Genomic DNA, 18,604 nt, shown 5'->3' with positions numbered 1-18,604 from the left:
TCTCCCTTCCCACTGTCCCCCAAGCTCTCCCGCCTTCTAGATCCTCTCCCTTCCCACTGTCCCCCAAGCTCTCCCGCCTTCTAGATCCTCTCCCTCCCCCTGACCTCCAAGCTCTCCTGCCTTTTAGTTCTTTCCTCCCACTGTCTCCCCAAGCATTCCAAACTTCTGGTTCTTTACTCCTAGTGCCCCCACCAAGTTCTCCCGCCTTTCGCCTTCTAGCTCTTCTTCTCTCCTCCAACCTCAAACTAGCATCCCCTGACCTCACTCTCAGCTGACACGTCCTGTCCTGAGGGTCACACATTTTCCAGCTGGAATCTGTGCTCAGGTGTTCTACCTCCAGTTATGGGCTGGAACTACCGCCCTGCCCTCACTTGCCAAAATGCTTAGTAGAGCCAGATCCTATACTATCCCCTCCTTAGTTTAGACTTTTCTAGAGAGTGATGTTTATTTTCAAGTCTCTATTTCTTCTTTTTCTTAAATTTACCCTGTATAAGCTCCACCCCTTCTTACCATCTGAGCTACTCAGACCTCATTTTACCAACTGTATTAGAAAATAATTGAAAATACACTATTCCTTGAAATCCTCCCTTCTCCTGACTTCCAGTTATCTTTTTCTCCTCTCTTTTCCTTACCTCTAGAACATCTTAATAATGACCTCCCCTCAGGCTGGGTTCTTACATCTCTTTTTGTCCTTTTGTATTCTTTCCCTGGGCTCTCTTCCAGTCTTACAATTTCATGCGTGTGACTCTCAGAGTCATTGCAACCTAGAATTCTGCTTCTTCCCAACTCATGTGCCCAACAGCCCTCCCAATCCCACTGTCCATCAAAGCCATAGTGGTCTCTTAGCTGATCTCTGAGTATTTGCCTCCTAGGCATCCTACCCCTCACCTCCTGAATCCCAGCTACTGGCCAGGTCACCTTTTTTGCAACTGATGCTGAAATGTCCTTGCCATCCTCCTTTTCTTCTTATTTATGTTTGACTTATGAGGCACCACTAACTCTATATGTAAAACATTTTTAGAACTGGGAGATTTTACTTCTTACTTTCCCTTCACCAGGACTGTCTTCTGCTGTATTGTAACAGCTTCCTCATTGACCTTGACCTTCCCTTCTCCCCTTCCATCTCTATTGTAAAATGTCAGTCAAGCTATGCTTGTTTAGGACTTTTCTGTGAGTTCTCATCTGCTTATTCATCATTTTCAAGTATATATACTTGAAGTTTGTGTGTGTGTGTGTGTGTGTGTGTGTGTGTGAGAGAGAGAGAGAGAGAGAGAGAGAGAGAGAGAGAGAGAGAGAGAGAGAGAGAGCTCTTAGCACTAGGTGAAAACTGAGCCTTCTTAACCATATAATACACCTTCATTGGCCTATATTTCCCTGAAATCTTTGTTAACTTTGTAATTAACTTCGTTAGTCTTCGTTAATTCTGTTCATTGTTTTTCTTCTCTTAGACTGTTAAGCTGTGTCTCTAGTCTGATTTACACTCAGTAGCCATCAATTAGTAGTTTTTAATAAATACAGATGTAGTTTCAAATCAGCCCATTTTTTAAAGTTTTTTTTTTTAAAAAAAGCAAACTATTTTTTTTCATTGTACATACCAATCTAAGTTCCCACTCCCTCCTCTCTTCCCCTTCTGTCCACCTAATACGCTCATCCCATCCCCCATCCACTCCTCAGAGAAGGTAAGGCACATTGTTTTGAGGAAGGTCCAAGGCCCTCCCTACTATATCTAGGCTGAGCAAGGTATACATCCAAAGAGAAAAGGTTCCCAAAAGCCAGGACATGCAGTAGGGATAAATCTGGTGCCATAGCCATGGCCTCTCAGTCTGCCCTAGCCATGCAACTGTCAACCATATTCAGAGGGTCTAGTTTAGACCTATACTTGTTCCTTTCCTGTCCAACTGGAGTAGGTGAGCTCCCATTAGTTCAGGGAAACTGTTTCAGTGGGTGTACCCATCATGGTCTTGACCTCTTTGCTCATATTCTCATTCCTCCCACTCCTTGACTGGACTTTAGGAGCTCAGTCCAGTGCTCCGATGTGGGTCTCAGCTTCTGTTTCCATCAGTTGTTGGATGAAGGTTCTATGGCGATGTTTAAGATATTCATCAGTCTGACTACAGGTCAAGGCCATTTTGGGAACCCTCTTCTCTATTGCTTAGGGTCTTAGCTGGGGTCATCCTTGTGGATTACTGGGAATTTGTCTAGAGCCAGGATAATCAGCCCATCTTTTTTCTTTACAAATACCAACTTTTAAATAATGTTTTAAATAACTATCTTCAGCACTTCCCACATTATATATGCAACTTCTCATCTTCTTCATTTTATTTTCTTTCTTTCTTTTTTCCCTCCCTCCCTCCCTCCCTCCCTCCCTCCCTCCCTCCTTCCTTCCTTCCTTTCTTCTTTCCTTTCTTCTTTCTTCCTTTATTTGTTACTGCTATGACCCAGATTGTATTCACTTCATAATTGCAGGTTGCTTCTTTCCATTGCAGTAAGAATCCATTTTTAAAACTACACACTGTATTTTATTCTTTTTCTTATTTCTTCTGACTTTTGTGGTTTGGGATGAATTCTACATTTGTATATGACTTTAAAGATCTGCACCGTCTGGTCTCCTTTTGCTTCTCCAGTGCATCTCAGACATTGACATCTCTGTCATAAACTCTGATTCAGCCATATCGTGAAACCCACATATTTTCATTCATCTTCAGTGTAAAGGCTCAGGTGGTTGTCAAGAGTATGTAGTCACTGATGGGACCTAGTGAGCTTTGCTCTTTACGTTTTATATTACTGTGAATTATGGTTTTAATGATCGAGGCTCTAAGGGAAATATTATAATAGAGGAAGTAGATAATTTAGAAAACATAAAAAGATCATTCTGTGAATAATAATGATCATGGGTGACTTCTTATATTAGTAAGTTTGTTACCAACACACAGACAGACAGACACATGCATGCATATTTTATATAGTTCTTCTCTCTTCCTGTTTCTAAAACCCCACCCCTGTACTGGGGATTGAAAAGGACCTTGCACATGCTGGGCAAACATTGTATTACTGTATTATAGGCAGGTCTGGTCCTTTGTTCATTTTTTTTTTTTCAGAGACAGGCATTCATTAACTGGCCCAGGCTGGCCTTTACCTCACTCTTCAGTGTATGCATGTCTTGAATTTGAAAAAAATCTCCTGCCTTGGCCTGCCACATAGCTGGAATTACAGGCTTGGTAAGACCTGGCTTGTTCTCATTTATGTATTATTTTTATATTAATGAATGATAGATGATTGGTAATCAACAAATGCTTTTTGAGTGAGTAATTATCTCTAATGGAAAGTTTCATTTTTAACCTCTTCAGTTCAACATGGATCAAATTGTATTATGTTGTATTATGTGAATTTCAGTTGCTTAGAATTATTTTATTATTCAATAACAAGACGACTGTCAAATGAATAGTGATTACAACATATTTAAAATATGATTGAGCTCTCTTTGATTTTAGATTGATAATTCATGTTTACATACTTAGGAGCGAACATCCCTCATATTTCAAAGAACATGTGGAGGGTCTTTAAGGGCTCTTTTCTGCCCTCTTGGAGTTTGAAGTCATTCAGAGAGATGGGGGTAAGGATGAAGCCTGTAGTCATCAGACTGGCTTTGAAGCTGAGTTCAAAAACATGACTTTAAGAATCACAGCCATGAAATATCTATACTTTTGAGGATGACTTTAATAATTGAAAATATCCTGGAATTCTTTAGAGCTATGTATTTACTTAAAGAGTAAAGTTATTTTTTCCAACAAAATAAGATACGGTTTCACTTAAGACCTATGATTTTCTTGTAGTTCACTAATTAGTGCCTCACAATGCTCAATTTGGACTTCAGATTTCTCTTCAATACTTGAAGCTTTTCTAGAATAAGACTAATCATTCTGTGGTAGACTTTCCAGATAACATTTAATGTGTAGGTTGGTTTGCTAGAAGTCAGTAGCGCTGGGCTTGGTGGTACATGCATATATAATCCCAAGAGGCTGAAGCTGAACTTGACTTCTCAATCCATGGTGAATTTAATGACAGCCAGAGCTCTAGAGAAGGATCCCTTTTCAAACAATCAAGGATAAAAGATCCCAGGGTTGATCTCTCTGCATATTCCCCAGATATCAACAGTGTGATTCTGTATTTAGAAACTGGGAGGAAATGGAGACTGTTCACTATGGGTGTGTAGCGTGAGCTCCGATGTAAAATTGTCTGGGATTAGGTTTTGATACTATCGCTTTCTATAGAGGGCAAGATACTTTACTGTCTACCATCCTCAGTTTTCCCATCAATAAGTTAGTATAGCGTTTGCCCCATAGAGTCGATATGCAGCTTTCGTCTTGTATATTGATTGGCAATAGTTCACCTTGGTTAAACGCTAGCATTGATGAAGATGACAGTGGCAGCATAGTGTCAATAATTGTCTTCTTGGGGCTGGAGAGATGACTCCAGCACTCCTTGCTGCTCTTGTAGAGGACCCAGCTCAGTCTTCAGCACCCACATGGTGGCTCACAGCCAACTGTAATGCCAGTTCTAGGGAATCCAGTGTCCTCTTTAGGCCTCATGGGCAACAAACACCCATGCAATGCCTGTCCATGTCTGCCAGCAAAACTCTCTTGTTTCTAGCACAAATAAGAATACAGCTTTAGGAACAGTGTCCTCTTGTTTGCTTATTGAGGCAGTGTCTCGTGCATCCCAGGCAATCCTCAAGCTTGCTATGTGTAGCTGAGGCTGATCCCCTTGCATCCACTGTTATGTTACTGTCCACATGCGGGGATAATGGGCCTGTGCCTCCACACTTAATGCCTGTAACTGTCTCAGCCCACAGGCTTCTGTCATTTGCTTGTTTGTTTTGCTATATCAAACATTTTTATTTATTATGTTTTTATTGTTTATCTTCTTTACAAACTTTCTCACTTAGTCTAGTTCATCTCAGTAAATGAGATTACTGCCCATATTGTGCTCAAGCCCAAAGTCAGTAATATTGCTGTCTCTTTGCTTCTTGGTCCTCATCTGCCTTGGCAGATCTCTTGGCCCCTCCTGATTTCACCTATTCTTCCTATTGCTTTTGCCTCCAGGCACAGCCCATGTCTTTCTGCCTATACTCCACTCATCCCGCTTTGCAGGCCCTTTCCCACACAGCATCCTTAGGGGTCTGCACAGTGTGTCCCAGAACACAGCATGGTGCTTCCAGGATTAGATTCCAAACCCCTCATTCTTGTCAGACAACTCAAGGGGATTTCATCAGTGCTTATCTGTTTAACCTTTGTTCTTAACACAGTCGCCCAAATATGCTCTTGTATCCTGTTTGCTGTCTCTTGAAGATATCAAACTTAATCTTTTTGTTTTGTTTTGTTTTTGTTTTCTAGTGATGAGGATCAAACCCAGGTTCAGGCACATGCTAAAGCAGTACTCTGCCACTGAATTCTACCTCTAGATTGTCTTTTAATCTCAGTATAAAGGTTTCATGTTCAGCAAGGCCATCCCTCCATCGTGTAATCTAAAACTGTGACTCCTTGAAATAGGTTCGTTTCTTTGCATAGTGTGTAAATTTGCAGAGTAAATACCAAATACTGCCATGTAGGTGTTGTCTTTTTATTGTCACAGCATTAAATGGTTCTTTTTTGTTACATCAGTATTGGTGGGATAAATGATCAGTCTGAAAGACAATCTGTTTTGCTCTGAATTTGCTTTATTACAAGCTTTTTCTTTTACACTATGTTTTTATTAGATGTAGCTGGTAAAGTGAGGAAGATGGGAGTGCATTTGGCTTTAATTGTCTTGGTCATGCTGCATGGCTGCAATATTTTTCATTCAGTCATTTAGATGTAGTAATTATTATAGTGGGTAATACAACTGATGGTGATCTAATACCACAAATACCAGATCTCATAATATTGAGTTGTATATTTGCATGTGTTTGTCACTCATTTCCCTCTCCTATTTAAATTAATAAATCTATTTAGAGTGAGAAATGGCTTATTTCTTTTAGAAACAGATGTTGTCTATTGTTCTTAGAGGACTTTTAGGGATGGGTGGCGTTTGAAATAAATAAATTTTAGGAAGATACTTTTTCAAATGAAGAAGCCCAGATAGTTGGACACTGATGCTCTGCATGCCATTGTGTTTTTCTCTTCTGGTTTCCAGTGAGATCCGAGGGAAATATATGTTAAAATTTTGTTAGATACGTCAAAAGAAGGGTTCTTACTTGTGTGGTTTGGAGATGAGCCGTATGCTTCAGATAACAAGTGATCACAGCATAAATATCACCACAAAAGGAACGTTGATGGACTTTAGTATCTTGTCAGTTTTCAGTTTTGCAGATATTCAACATTAATATAAAATATAAATATATTAATAACATTAATATAAAATATAAATATATAAAATATATAAAAATATATAAAATATAAACCAATTCATTGCTTAAAGCAAGTAGTAAAGTGGAAAACAATAGGGGAGTTTGCAACAATGAAAAAACCGTATTAATGATGTTAAATATTGCACTTAATTCTGGCTTCTGTAGTGCATCATTGCAATACCTCAAGGAATATCAGGACATAATTTTCTCTCCAGGGAGTTTATGCTGTAACTCTTCTAATTCCTCCATAGAGAATTATCATTAGAATGTTTGCCCCGATCATCTATTGCTCAGTACATGTCCTTGCCTTCAAACTTTAAAGCAAATTATACAAATTAATTTAATCCTAGGAAGTTATTAATTATTTAAATAAGAGCCAGTGTCATACAGAATGCATTTTATTTTAAAACCGAAAGGTGTTCATGTGGAAGAAACACAGCTTAAGTAGAGAAGATGACCATGATTTCTGTAGTTCATAAGATTATTGCTTGAGTCCTCCAGGTCAGTGAGACATGCCAGCAAGAGAGCTCAGAACATTAATATAAGCTTCATTCACTTGAGAGTTTAATTTCTTAGTTGCCATATATGATTTTGTATATGATGTTTTGGGATCTAAGAATTTTTTCAGAGGATTGCCTTTGAGTACACACACATACAGAAACAGTCTAAAATTAATAATTTACAATGAAAATAATATTAAATACTTTCAAAATTAGATTTCTTTCTGTCCATTAATTAAGGAGTTGTGGATGTTGACTAGACAGAAAATAATATTGAAAATCACTTTATACAGCCATGCATTTCTTACTCATATTAGTTGTATTTTAAGGTTTCTTCCAAAAATGAGTGTTTGCAAATATTACATGGGGCCTGAAGTCCTTTTTAAAGACCCTATGCGCTGAACTTCTGAGATCTTCTCCATGTCATTTGTCGTGTAGAACATGCAGTGGTACACCCGGCTAATGAGTCATGACCAGAATTCTGTTGCTGAGCCTGTGATTTCTAACTGTTGTAAGCATATTCCAACCATATAGACTAAGTGCCACCAAAGACGCTATAAATTTCATACAGTTTTATCAAGTGTTCAAAGAATTTTGGGTAGAAAGGCGACAGTTACATGTCCTGTGCCGCCCCAGGTGGTCTTCTCACCAAGGGGGTTGGCTGTTTTCATGCATCAGTTGCAAGGATGACCCATGTGGTGATGACTATCCCAGTTGTAAGACCCAGCTCAATACCAGGAGATGCTTGGAACAGCTCTTGAGTATGCCACCGCATAGGCGGAGCACAGGAACGTCTAGACAGCCTCTTGTGGTGACCTAGATAAAGAAGGATCCAAGATGGAGAAGGAAGAAGCAGTGCTTGAGTGTCTGTGAACACAGCCAGGAGAGGGAGGTGCTGCAGCCTTTTCTCTGATCACTGTCCTGGGGAAGGGAGGGTCTCAAAGGACACCAAGCCCTTGTGGGATGCTCGCTTCTGTCCAAGGTGCTTCATGTTCATCGCTCGCCCACATGCAGTTCTCTGAGGTAGCCTCCCCTCCTATTTTATATGAAATAGAAGATGGACCCTGATGGCTTGTTGTCTTAGTCTCTTTTCTGGTGAAATGATTAAAGTACTTTGACAAAGGGAGTGTAAGGGACAAAGGGATTATTTAGTTCACAGTGCCTGTGATGGCAGGAACTTGAAGGGATAGTCCCATGGCACCCACAGGTAAGAAGCGGAGACAGATCCTCTTGTTGATCTCCCTCTCGCTTTCTTCATTCATTCCAGGGTCCAGCCCGTGAAATGGTGCTGCCCACATTCAGAGTGGGACTCCCACCTCAGTTAACCAAATGAAGCCCTGCCGGGCATGCCCATAGTGCGGTATACTCTAGACGTTTCTCACTGAGACATCCTTCCCTGATGATTCTAGACCGGGCAAGTTGGCAATGGAAATGAACACACACCCAGCTCAGAATGAAACTGGAAACTAGGCTTTGAGCTTAGCCCTGCTGAACACCAGAACCTGTTCCATTAAGTGCCGTGAAAACACGGTAGACTTTTATAAGTCTGTGGTTAGCCAGGCTTTCCATCAAGGTTGACTTGAAGTGTAGTTTTCAGTGCTTTTCCACCCAACAAGGACCACAATTTATTACTAAAGTCTCTATTAATAGGTAGGATGGAGGAAATTTCTCAAACTCACCTATTGGAAGGCTCTGAGAGGCAGAGGCTTGCAAATGTGGTATTCGTTTTCATTACACGGTCTTGCTGTCTCTACTAGGCAGAAACTAGAACCTGTCTTAATTTACTGCCATGCCTTGTGCTTGACACTTTCCATTCACTCAGAGTGTTCCCGTACATTCTCTTAGTAGAGAGTTCTCTTCTTCCTGGCCTCTGCTTACAAACTAAGAATTTGATCTTGGCCTTTGCTTTTGAAAAATCAGTGTATATAGCTGGAGATCCACGTACATGCAAACAGTCCAAAGCAAGTATGAACTAGAACAGACGTTCTCACCCTTCCTAGTGCTGTGGCCCTTTAATACAGTTCCTCATGTTATGGTGACCCCAACCATAAAAGAACCTTGTTGCTATTTCATAACTGTAATTTAGCCATGGTTATGAATCATAATGTGGCTATCTGATATGCAGGATGTCTGATATGTGGCACCTGTGGGGGTCACGACCCATGGGTTGAGAACCGCTGATCTAGAATCTAGCATAGGGCCTGAGTTTGTAGAACACTTTATTGAACTGAATGGCTACTGTCAGGAAGGCTGCTTCAGTTGCTCGAGAGCCACTAAGGCAGGACCCCGGCAATAAAACTGCCTGAAAGAGCTGAAGATGGTTGTTTTATAGGGACTAACGGTGGAATTAAGTTGCAGAGACAGCTGTGGTTTGCCACATGCGAGGAAGTTGATCCAGAAGGTGTGGGAACTGGCGAGTACAAAGCCCCGGGGAAGCCAAAGCTTGTGGCACAGCTGTGGCTGGGGCCCATGGCCAGGATACACAGGTGATGTTACAGGCCCCTCCCACATAAGGTATTCCACAGTTCGCGGTGATAGGAAACAAGGTCGGTTTTACTCCGATGAAAGTTGAAGACCCTATAAGTGGTACCTTTTGTGCACCTCGGTAGAGAGTGAGATTCCTTTTTCACTCCAAGCCTAGAGCAGCAAAGTCAGTGTAAGTGATTTCACCTGGCTTCTAATTCATCCTGGCCTAAATCTTGTTATTCCTAGTACAATTCAACATGCTAAACTAATAAGTATGTACATATGCGTGTATAATGTATATACATGTAAGGAGATGGGCAATTGGACAACATTTAAAAATATCACAACTCCTAAAAATAGTTCTTTATTGGGACTCACTTGATATCCTTTTTTAAAGCAATAATATGATTCTATCAACAGTGGCATCTGGTTCACAAAATGAAGCCTGGCCTTGAATCCAGTGTCAAATGATGAGACTGGAGAATCGTGCTGACCTGTCTGGGCTCTCCTAAAGGAGCCCTCGTCTCACACACGCTTATTTTTATACAAATTGCGGTGAGATAGTGAGACCCAAGGGTAGTTGGCGATGTGCAGCTATGTTCCTTCTCATGTCAGCTCTCCACATCCTCACTCCATGACAGGACATGGGAGCAGATGAGACAAGCTGTCACTCACCCACACTGCCCTTTGAAGAAAGGCCATGGGGGGAGAAAGGTGCCGCAAATGGGCTGTGAAGCTTACATACACTGCCCACTGTTAAACAGATTACGTCTAATGAAGTGTCTAATGCTCAGGCCATATCAACCTAATCCTTGGTGGCAGTTCATCCCTCAACTGCCAAAAAACACCGCCCTCTGGCCCTCTCTCGCCACTCTGGCCGCCAAGCACAGGGAGGTGCCCAGTCTTAATAAACCAAGACAGTGTGTGATCTGACATGCAAATGTAGGTCATTGCATATGTAAATGTGTGATTACAAACCTGCATGCCAAAACACATTAGTGAGACTTTGCTCTCAGCATGTGGTTGTCACACCGCCTCAGCAATTCATGCTAATATTTGTCAAGTTATTGTGCGGACAGAAGATAGGCTTCCCAGTCAGACTGAAAATATATGGAGTAGACGACAGTGTTCCTGGTAATGAAGCTGTATTTTGCTGTTGAGATTGATGAGACTTCCATCGAGAGGATGAATGGTTTCCATGTGTATGGAAGAGGGAATTGCATTTTTTGGATGGTGCATACTGTCCCGTGTGTGCGTGAGTGCTTATTTGTGCTTACGCATGCACATATGCACATGCACACACATGCATGCATTAATAGGTCTTTAACGTTCAGTTCATTACAGGGTGCTCTATGAGACCCTACTCCAATGTCTTCTTTACTTGAAGTTAGCTCATAGAGCAAGTATCCAGGGTCTCAAGAGGACAGTGAAAGGCTTGGAAGAGTGTCTTCTTGATTATTTAAAAAAAAAATATCTGTAGCAGAAAAAAAACATGAAAATATTAAAAATTCCTCTTTCAATGAGGCATTTTGAAAGTTAGACAATTTTTAAACATTGCTACCCATTGAATGTATCTGAAGTGACATTTTTATGTATTTCCATTGTTAAATATGTACTATGTTGTCTTAATTAACATTGTAAATTCAGAGATTACAAAAAAATTTTATAAACAAGCAGCCTGACAGTTTCCTGGCTTTGCTTTTTCTTTGTGTGTATGTCTTTTTTTTTTTTATAGTAGACTTCTAAAGTTTCACTGTAAACAATTTCAATAAACTTGAAATTGAAAATACCTTGAATCACTGAGTCAAGTTGTGGAGTGTGGTGTCTCATTGTAGGGGACTTTCTTGGTCCCCATGGCAGCAGACCACAAGCTGTGTATTTGGGAATCGCAGGTTTGATTTAATAAGAACTAAATTTGGTTGGCAGAAGTACTGTATTAGGGACTGCTAAGCAGTAGGCACCAGAGTGGAGCTTCTGTTACTGTTGAATAGATATTGCTACTATTATTTTATTATCTTAGTAATTACTCTATGGTCTTTGATAAGATGAATTTGTAATTTTTTAATGCTTTGGTTTATTTTCTATATTTTAAAAGAAGAATGACTTACTTAAACATTTTTATTACATTTTATATTTATTTTGTATGTGTGCTTGTTCATGTCACAGTGTGTGGAGGTCAGAGGACAACTTGAGGGCACCCTTACTTCTACTATACGGGCCCTTACATCAATCTCAGATAGACTGTGGCAAGTGCCCTTAGTGAGCCATATCACCAGCTCAAAAATGGCATTTAAAAAAAATGAATAGTTTGGTTTTCTGTGAAAGCAATGTACAACTAGCAAATTATCCCCTACCCCATCTTGAGGAAGAATAGGTTAAAGCCATGGAATTCTATAGCAGAATTTTACAGTTTCCCTCAGTATAATAAATGGGATGCAATTAGCAAGATAAAGTGTAGAAGGCTAGGAGTTAATGTCCTGCTCATAAATCAAAAGAGACTCTTGGATAAGTCTGGGACATGGCATTATCAGCCTCACCCAAAGTTCATTGGAAGGCCCAAGAGTTCAAGTTGCATATAATTTGTTTGCGAATGGATGCCATCTTTGGATGCATTAATAGGCTTTACTGTGCGTTCATTAGAGGATGCACAAGGCAGGCCCACTGGAATGCTGTGTATACTAGACCTTAGCTCATAGTTACAGCAAGTACTAAGGCTGTGAGATGGGCTCAAGCGTATTCTCAACACCAATTCAGGAATCTCGTAAAAACACCAAAAATATTATGAAGCTCTCATGCCCCCACCCCCGAAGGGCATATGATTGCTAAACAGATCATTTTATTATGTTATATATATTTAGAGTTACTAACATGATGACCAGGAATATTCCATGGGTATGGGTAATAAGCCTGACAAATGTCAGCATCTGAGAGCATTGGGTGTTTCTTCCACTAATGCTTAGTTTTGTTGTAACTATTTGCTCAAATGCCTGACTGGGTCCATGAATTAGTTATATTAGTACCATTGTAGAGTTAAACAACCCAACAAAAGAATGAAGATAATGGTTGAAATTTGTAAGTAGAGTTTTTCTTAAGCCTTGCCACTGTGTATCTCCCCAATACCATGATTGCGTCACTCATGGCCCAGTGTGGCCTCTTCTGTGTGTTTTGGGAAGCTGTGGGAAAGCAGAAAATATTTCTGATTTATCTAGGTTTTGGCTGATTAGCAGTAGTAGAAAAATATTAGTAAGAATGAAATTATTTTCACTTTACTCAAGAAGCTATGAATGGCTACTAGGAGAGGGATTATCTGTTTTCTTCAGTGGAGTGAATGACACTCGGTGTACCAACCACACTCAAAGGAAGGCCCCATGCTCAGAAGTCATTGACCAACATAAAATGGACTCCATGTTTATTTTGTGTGCTTTGTTGTTGTTGTTATGGCTCAGTGGTCTTCTGTCTTTGGGGATTTGGTTTTGTTTTCTTTTTTGTTGGTTTTATCCAAGTAAGAAAGTGAGAGAAGGTCAAGTTGGGTGAGTGAACATAGGGGCTGGGAGAACTGGAGGGAAGAGAAAGACTATGATCAAAATGCATTGTATAACAAATTTAGAAAGAATTTCCAATTAAAAAAGAATGAAGCGATTTCTTCCACAAAGACAATAAAGTATTATTTAAAAATATAATACTATAATGGCAAACTTCTTGCCAGTGGCAGTATTTATTTATTCATTCATTTATTTACTTATTCAGCTAGTTCAATAGTTTTTCATAAACTAAAAAACTTTCAGGAATTTAAAACTTGTTGCGTGTATTGGTGGACAGTTTAGAATAAGTGATTATATGTGCATGTCCGTGTTGGGAGACATTGCTGGCTAGTGGAGGTCACAGTCTCCTTCTGGCCTAGTAGCTTCTTATCTCATAGCTCAGCAATATGGAAACTCCCTCCCAGCAAAGATTCCTGCTTTCTACCCAGCTTTATCTGAAGGATGTCTCTAGGCCCAGGATGCCTGAGTTACCTCAGGGATGACTCTTGACACAGTTCCCTGCAAAGGCTCTTCCCCTGATGACCCACATGGTAATTAGGCAAGTGTTGTACTCTTTTTGATAGGCTGACTGCCACGTACAAAGCCCTGTGACAGGAGCTTACCACTTAATGCAAATCAGAGTTTGTCCCCAGGCTCCCCAATCCTATATATTCCTTATACTCTGGAATAAAGTTGAGCTGATTTACTGAAGTCTGTCTCCTTCCCAGAGGGCTGTTTCCATTCGTATCTACAGCCGTCCGAACCCTTGCTTGCTTCTGTTCCCTCCACCTTTGTGGACCAGTGCGGCCAACAATCCTAAGTAAGAAGCAGAACCCCGTGTGTGTGTGTGTGTGTGTGTGTGTGTGTGTGTGTGTGTGTGTGTGTGTGTGGTGGGCAAGGCTGGGGGGAGTGGTGTGTGTTTCAGTTCCAAGAGTCTTTGAGAAAGAGAGTAAGCACTACACAAAAAAAGAATGTCTGAGACTGGCTTATGGAAGCAGACTAAAGATAAGCTACAGGAAATTCTTACCTAAGATTTGAAAATCCTTCTCATCCTCTATTATCTGTTTCCTTTGATTTATTATGTTTACAGACTTCTTGTTCTTTTGTTTGTTTTGTTTATTGAGACAGGGTCTCTCTATGTAGCTCTGGCTGTCCTGGAACTCACTCTGTAGACCAAGCTGGCCTCGAACTCAGAGATCCACCTGCCTCTGCCTTCCAAGTGCCAAGATAAAAGGGGTATGACCCTACACCTGGCTAGCCTTCCCATTCTTTTTTTTTTTTTTGGTTTTTCGAGACAGGGTTTCTCTGTGGTTTTAGAGCCTGTCCTGGAACTAGCTCTTGTAGACCAGGCTGGTCTCGAACTCACAGAGATCCGCCTGCCTCTGCCTCCCATTCTTAAATGCTGTGTCTATTTCAGCTCATTGCCCCTCTCCCACCCCACAAACCCCCTATAGTGTGAGTTCCTCCAGGGCAGAAGTTGTGGCTTCTGTTTGCTGCTGTATTCTGAGGAGCTCCAATGTTGTTGGCGTGAGATATTCGCAACTTTACTCTAGGTAGTATGTTATATATATACCATACCTTTAAGTCACATTTTTGTGTATATTGTGTAACTGAAACTTTTTTGTACTGTTTTTAATTGCAGAAGGCATTACGACCGGATATGGGCTATAATACCTTAGCCAACTTTCGAATAGAAAAGAAAATTGGCCGTGGACAATTTAGTGAAGTTTATCGAGCTTCCTGTCTCTTGGATGGAGTACCAGTAGCTTTAAAAAAAGTGCAGGTAAGGTGATTTTAACTGTATAAATCCATGTGAATTTATGGTATCTAAAAACTAGATAGGAAACAATTTCTGGAAAGATTTGGGTCATGAAGCTATAGTTTGAGCATTTTAAGAAAGAACATTATATTTTAATAGTGTATTTTGAAGGTAATATAGGTTAGAAATTAACTTTCTCATCCCATCTTTGCATGCCCATGCTAAACCTGTCTTGTTATACTTTTATTACATGTGCCTCTAATAAAGAGAAATTAATGTTTACTTTTAACAGTATTCCCAGACTTTACAATGTTGCAACTATTTCCCCCCATAACCCACAGTGACTGGAAATGATGGCAGAACTCAAGTAGTAGAACTGAGCTGTTACCGTCACTTCTAACTAGACATTGAAGTAGAAGGTCTCAGCTGATCTGTATCTATTCACTATAAAAAGAAGTAATTGCTTCATAAACCATATTGCATGACATCAGCGAGTGGCAGGTGGCTCTGATTTACCTGGGGGACGTGATGTAGAGGAAATGAGAGGCTCGACCTGTGATCTACAATCTCCGTGTTGGGTCACTGTCATTGCAGAGTCAACTTTGTGGGCCAATTTTGTTTGTTTTGAATTTATTGAGGATGTTTCGGCTCCTCTCCCAAGCCTGTTCCTAAGCCTGGTATTCTAGTCTCTGTGACCATGGATAATCCGTAGGCATACTCACTTTCTAGAGCCCTAAATGTAGAACAAAAGTTCCATTTGTCCTAGTGGGGGTCCTCAGCCTGGGAAGCACTTAGCCTTTGTGTAAAAATCTGAATGGCATCACACAGGTTTCTTGCCTTCTCGGTGAATGAGTTGTTGGTTCCTGCCATCCAGATCCCATTTTACTGTGTCTCTTGCTCTGAGACCCTTTTGCTCTAGAAACCTCTGAAACCTAACGTCTTCCTTTGACTTTCTTTTACTTCTCACGGGATCAATATGCTTGTAGCAGCCATTACAGAAACAAGGTTTTCATTCATATTTCAAAACTAAAATATTAGGGTTGAACACAGATAGCTTAGAGGGAGAGTGCTTACCTAACATGTATGAGCCAGTGAGTTTGATCACCAGCACTAGAAAAAAAATATTGAGTGAAAGATCCATATGTCATATGTTTAAGTTATAAGCATTAGTGGTGCTGTCCTTATACTGAATACTCAGCTTAAGAAGTAAACATTAAAATATTTTTATTTGTGCCTTTTACCCATTTCTCAAAGGGATCTGTATTATAAATTTAATGGCTGCTGAGGTCTCTGAAAAGTGTTGGCTGGTCAAACAACACTTGCATGATATTATTATATGCTTTTATTAGTATGCACATGCAAGCAATTCTTTTTAATTTGTGCCTAAATGTAGAGAAGGTAGTCTCTTGAGCATGCTTGTATATCACAAGTTAATTCTGGGTTGTTTTTCCAAGTTGGACTAGTTTACTTTTTCCTGGCAGCGGAAGACTGAGGCACGAGGGTGGTTTTGAGTTTGAGGCCAGCCTGGGTTATATAGCGAGACCAATATAGGATACAGATGTCAATGTTTAAGAAACACATACCTTGGGGTAATATTACTCCTCTACTAAAGACTCTTTAATTTGTATTGAAACTTTATTAAGTTCCGATTTAGTAGTCTGACTATCAGGACCAAGAGTTGGCTTAAAACACTTGCATATTAATATAAACCCTGGGGCATGGACTCCTGATTTAAGTAAGACTTTACAGAATAGAGATGCCAGTTTGAGCTGTTAGGAGCGTAAGTCAGGCTATAAATGGGAGGAGTTGGAGTTAGGAAGAGGAATTTTAGCAGTAGAAGACAAAGGATTCTCTACAGACCCATCTTTAGGTAGAGCCATTATCAGATTCCAATAGTCTCTAAATGAAATTACAAATTCCTCACTCGGTTCCTCATGGAGAGGAAACCTCACCTTTTCCCAAAGGTGGTGGAGGGGGCCAACGGATAAAATTCAGGGGCTTTCTTGGCTCCTGTCTTGGTTTTCAATGACTGTAAGTGTGGAAAAGAAACAGGGCTCTAGCTCTCTGCTGTGATGAGTTTTTAGTGCCAGAACCTTGATGGTAGAACCAGGAAGAAGGAGGGAGTGGGGGTTGGCTCCTGGGAAGGAACATTAGCACTTCTTAGATTCTCCCAGTAGCATCTGGACTCTGTCTCCTTGCCTGTGTTTCGCCCTTTGTAGTTTGGAAGGCTGACAAGGAGTGTGTTAGTTTGTAGAGTTGCGTTTCTGTTCAGCTTCCAATGTCCTCTTTGCTTCTGGCTGCCCCCATTTGCTGCCGAATGCTTCAGGTGCAGTGGGAAGTTGTCAGTTTGCTTTGGGTTTTGTCCTTTCTCTTTAACTGTTGATGCTGTGCCGTCTCCTGTTTAAACATACCTTTGAACGGGAGAGACAGATGTACCTAGCTTATTTGATTAAGGAACAGCCTTTCAAGGCTTTGTGAGGAGGACAAATGCATTTGCATCTCAGACATGGTATTGATTTCTGTGATGTATTACACTTGTGCTGAACAAGGGACACCACTTTTTCATTTTCAAAAATAGTAATCAGCTCTCCTTACAAGGAAAGAGCCTTGCTAACCAGGTGATGTTCTGCTGTGAATACTTCCAAGCAAATATTCAGAAAATTCCTAAAGACCCAAATACTGAATTTTAAGCCTACATCATTAGTCTCAGAACTACTATTCCCAACCCTTGTGAAAACCCTTCCAGAATGTTTTGGCTGTGCACTGGGCAGATGCTAACGTATTGCTTCTATAATTATTTTCTTGTTTGCAAATCTGTAGTGGAATATTTATAACTTCACCATCTGATCTCTGAGCTCAACAGTGAGAGCCCCTAAGGACTCTGTCCCCTATCATGCACTTCACTTCTGTAGGGCCTTTAAGAACCAATGTGCCACGTTCTAGCTACATCCCTGCAGCTTTGCCTGTGTCTGTAAGTGGAAGGAGTGTCTGTACCGAGCTTGTGGCTCCTTTGAAATTATAATGAAATCTGAAAGCCTAAAGCACTATCTTTAAAAAAAACCCACGCCCATCATTTGCAGAGAGTAAGATGGTATGTACCTGATGTAACCATTCCAAACCACTACGTGCTAATTTCCCCATTTCTAGTTTTTTCGTACACAGCTTCCCTTCCTGCTGCTGATGCAGTTAATTCCACCTGCATTCTTTAATTATTTATTGTCATCAGCCAGTGAATAAGACTTTGAGACCAAAATATTTGTGCTGGAACTTAATGAGATTCTTATGGTAGCAGGTGGTAGAACAAAGGCATTTCTAAAATCCTGGCATACAGCTTGAGGGGTGCAGCCTAAAGGAGCACAGATGGGGGGAGGGTACTTTCGTAGTCTGTGTATGGGTCAGGTGACTCTCAAACCTCTGCATTTCATATGGTAAGGTTGTTGAGGAAAGTTCTTGGATCTTAGCCATAGTCGCTGTCTGCTATTTTTAGCTCCTTGGCTAGAGCAGTATGACTGGAGTGAAGACACTGACCTTACCAGGGGAGAAGTAGGAATTTGGGGTTACTGTTTCTCAAGTTCTTTTGTTGAATTAAGAGCGGCGGGGCTGCGTCCCCAGCACCCGGCTGCCTGCATGGCTAGCTTTATACCCGAAATAATTCCACAGAATCTGTATTCTTTTAATCACTGCCTAGCCCCATTAGTTCCAGCCTCTTATTGGCTAGCTCTTACATATTAATCTAACCCATTTCTATTAATCTTTGTAGCCCACGAGCTGGCTTACCAGGAATGATCTTAACCTGCTTCTGCCTGGAATGCGACAATCATGGCGACTCCTTGACTCAACTTCTTTCTCCCAGCCCTCTGTTCTGTTTACTCCGCCTACCTAAGGGTTGGCCTGTCAAATGGGTCTAGGCAGTTTCTTTATTAATAAGAAATCACTCCTACATCATTTCCCCTTTTTCTGTTTAAACAAAAAA

General features: G+C 40.7%; 1 protein-coding gene across 1 annotated transcript in view; it reads left to right on the top strand.

Annotated features, from left to right (window-relative positions):
• Nek7 (NIMA related kinase 7) overlaps positions 1-18,604 on the top strand; it is a 135,155-nt gene that overhangs the window by 60,547 nt on the left and 56,004 nt on the right. The window contains exon 3 of the mRNA XM_005348444.2: positions 14,515-14,655. Coding sequence (XP_005348501.1) covers positions 14,515-14,655 — 141 coding nt within the window. The remainder of the gene's footprint in view (positions 1-14,514; positions 14,656-18,604) is intronic.

Source organism: Microtus ochrogaster, chromosome 6, assembly GCF_000317375.1.
Source record: "Microtus ochrogaster isolate Prairie Vole_2 chromosome 6, MicOch1.0, whole genome shotgun sequence".
Taxonomy (NCBI): domain Eukaryota; kingdom Metazoa; phylum Chordata; class Mammalia; order Rodentia; family Cricetidae; genus Microtus; species Microtus ochrogaster.
Note: the sequence above shows the minus strand (reverse complement) of the source record. Positions and strands in the feature narration are given on the sequence as shown.